The sequence below is a fragment of the Phytophthora parasitica genome, assembly GCF_000247585.1.
Source record: "Phytophthora parasitica INRA-310 unplaced genomic scaffold supercont2.47, whole genome shotgun sequence".
Classification (NCBI taxonomy): Eukaryota; Oomycota; class Peronosporomycetes; order Peronosporales; family Peronosporaceae; genus Phytophthora; species Phytophthora nicotianae.
The window spans coordinates 88,727-91,058 of NW_008649033.1; the positions used below are offsets into that span (position 1 = coordinate 88,727).

At 46.2% G+C, this 2,332-nt stretch overlaps 1 protein-coding gene across 1 annotated transcript; it reads left to right on the forward strand.

The window, feature by feature from the left end:
• Positions 1–351: 351 nt before the first annotated feature.
• On the forward strand, positions 352–2,119 carry PPTG_15327 (hypothetical protein). Its single transcript, XM_008912383.1, has one exon. The coding sequence runs from the start codon at positions 687–689 to the stop codon at positions 1,875–1,877; it is 1,191 nt and encodes a 396-aa protein (XP_008910631.1). The 5' UTR covers positions 352–686; the 3' UTR covers positions 1,878–2,119.
• The last annotated feature ends 213 nt before the right edge of the window (positions 2,120–2,332 follow it).

Consider the following 2,332-nt stretch of genomic DNA (forward strand, 5'->3'; position numbering starts at 1 on the left):
TTGTCGACCTCGACAGCCTTAATTAACGTTCCACTGTCACAACTGCGCGAATGATGGCTAGAACTTCGTACTGTACATGCATCCCTCACAAAAGTGTGGTTGTGGTATAGCTTGCTGTTCCCTGGCGGCGCTGGGGCTCTCTGAGTAAATTGTTTTTCATTAACTTTTAACGCTGGGGCTCTCTGAGGTAGCATACTCGCCCAACGACATCACAGTTTTTTGTGCATAAACCAGAGCCTCTCACCCCTTATAAACTGATACATATGATTTGCGATTAAATACGGATAAACGAAAGGGTAGAAGTATGGCAGCGAAAATTTCGTAACGAAATTTTCGTTTTTTATGTAATCCCGTGAAACACAAAGCACCGCGCCAGCGGCGATTTGAAGCTCTTACTGAGACCTCCGAGGGAAGAGAATGCTCTCGTGCCTCTCTCAACGTTGAGCACTTGGATGTCACCTTGCTATGCGCCTTCGCATACCATCCTGCGCGCGGTCGGCCAACAGTGTACTGCTCCATTTCAGTAGAATGATGATGACAAATATTCGATAATCATGATGACAGCTGTGTTGATGGTAAGGTACACACACACGTAATCACGCAAACTATAATTGCCTCCGAACCAGTCCAGTTCTTCACTCCTGTACTAAAGAAACTCCAGGGCAGAGCGCTGACACCACGTTCTCATGAATGTTTCCGAGGTAGTTGCAGCTTTGCTGCTCTCCGTGCTGATTTTCCCGACTGTGATTATCGCTGGAAAGACCACGGATAATGGGCCTACCGCGAATTTCTTAAGATCAGATCCTTATAAACTCCAGGACTACGAAGAAAGAGGGAAAATGCCTCGCCTTGCGGACGTCGGAGAAAAGATCAATTCAATTGTGAAATCGACACAACAAAAGATTTGGCTCACGTACGGAAGACCGGCAGAAGACCTGTTAAGCAGGATGACGTCGGTGTTAAAGGAAGACAACCCGTTGGCAAACTCCAAGCTTCAGGTTTGGCTTAAACATGTTGATGATTTAAATCAAAAGCACCCACGTGAAGCAAAATCTGCGGCCTCGATGCTTACCGCTCACTACGGAGACAATCAGTACGGCAACTCTCTGCTTTCAACAAAGCTTAATGCCGCCATGGAGAATGAACACACGAAAGTATTTGCGCTTAAGTTACAGGCCCAGCGGTTGGAGGATTGGGGGCGCAAGAATACTGCTCCTTTGGCCGTCTTCGACATGCTACTGCTGAGGAACCATGATGTTTTAAAGAATCCACTCTTGATCTCCTGGTTCAAGTATGTGGAAGATTTTAATGCACGCAACCCCGTTGATAAAATGACACTTATCAGCACACTATCCCTTGGATTTGGTACTAGCGATAGAGGCCTGGTGGAAGTGCTGGAGGCCGGACTGAATGCCGGTGGAACGAAGGACATTGCCACCAAACTGAAAACCCAGCTATTTGCAGAGTGGGAAGCAAAGAAATTGACTCCCGATCTTGTATTTGATTCTACTCTGCGCCTAAAACAGGGCTACACGGACTCAAATGCTCCAGGTCTTTCGGATCCGATACTAAAGTTTTGGATCAGGTATATGGAATGGTTTAATCTGAAGCACCCCCACAAACAGAAAACAACACTGTTTGATACGCTCCGAAACCATTTCGACTATGATGCCATCGTAAGAATGCTTGTCGACGCCAAGTTGGACCCAGCCTCAAAAGCCTCGGCAAGAGACTTGGAATCACTGTTGTTTGCTAAGTGGCTTGATGGCAAGTTGACCCCGCAGGACATCGCTCGTTGGTTGCGCGCGGATAGATCAGACGCAATGTTTGATGAGTACAAGAGATTGTTCGAGATGAAATGGCCAAATGGTGTTTAGCCGCATGAAGCTTAGAAATTTTCGCCCCTAGAAAGGAATCTTTGACCTCAGTATCAATTTGTGCATGAATATTGGTCTTGGTTGCTAGTGTTATGCTAGCGGAGAAACCAAAAGTACCTCATCGCGCAGCTTCATTTGACCACTTCTTCTTGAAATATCTCGTGTATTTTTCCAAGATCTCGCCAGAGTCACCCGCTAATGCCCAGTTGATGTCGGTCGTAGGTTTTCTCTTCTCCTTAAGCCATTTATTCAGCAGTAGCAGCTCCAAGCTTTCAGCGGTCAATTTCGTAGTTAGATCTTTCTTGGCCGCGACAAGCATATCTTCAATGGCCAATGAAGTTTGTCCTGAGTGTATCAATTAGTGTTGTTTTCTGGCTGGGGTATTTTTGATTGAATTCAATCATGTACCTGACCCAAAAGTTCAACGAAGAATGGGGCCTGGTAACGCGGCAGCT

Coding starts and splice junctions, on each gene's coding strand:
- PPTG_15327 (XM_008912383.1), top strand. CDS start 687: ATGAATGTTTCCGAGGTAGTTGCAGCTTTGCTGCTCTCCGTGCTGATT.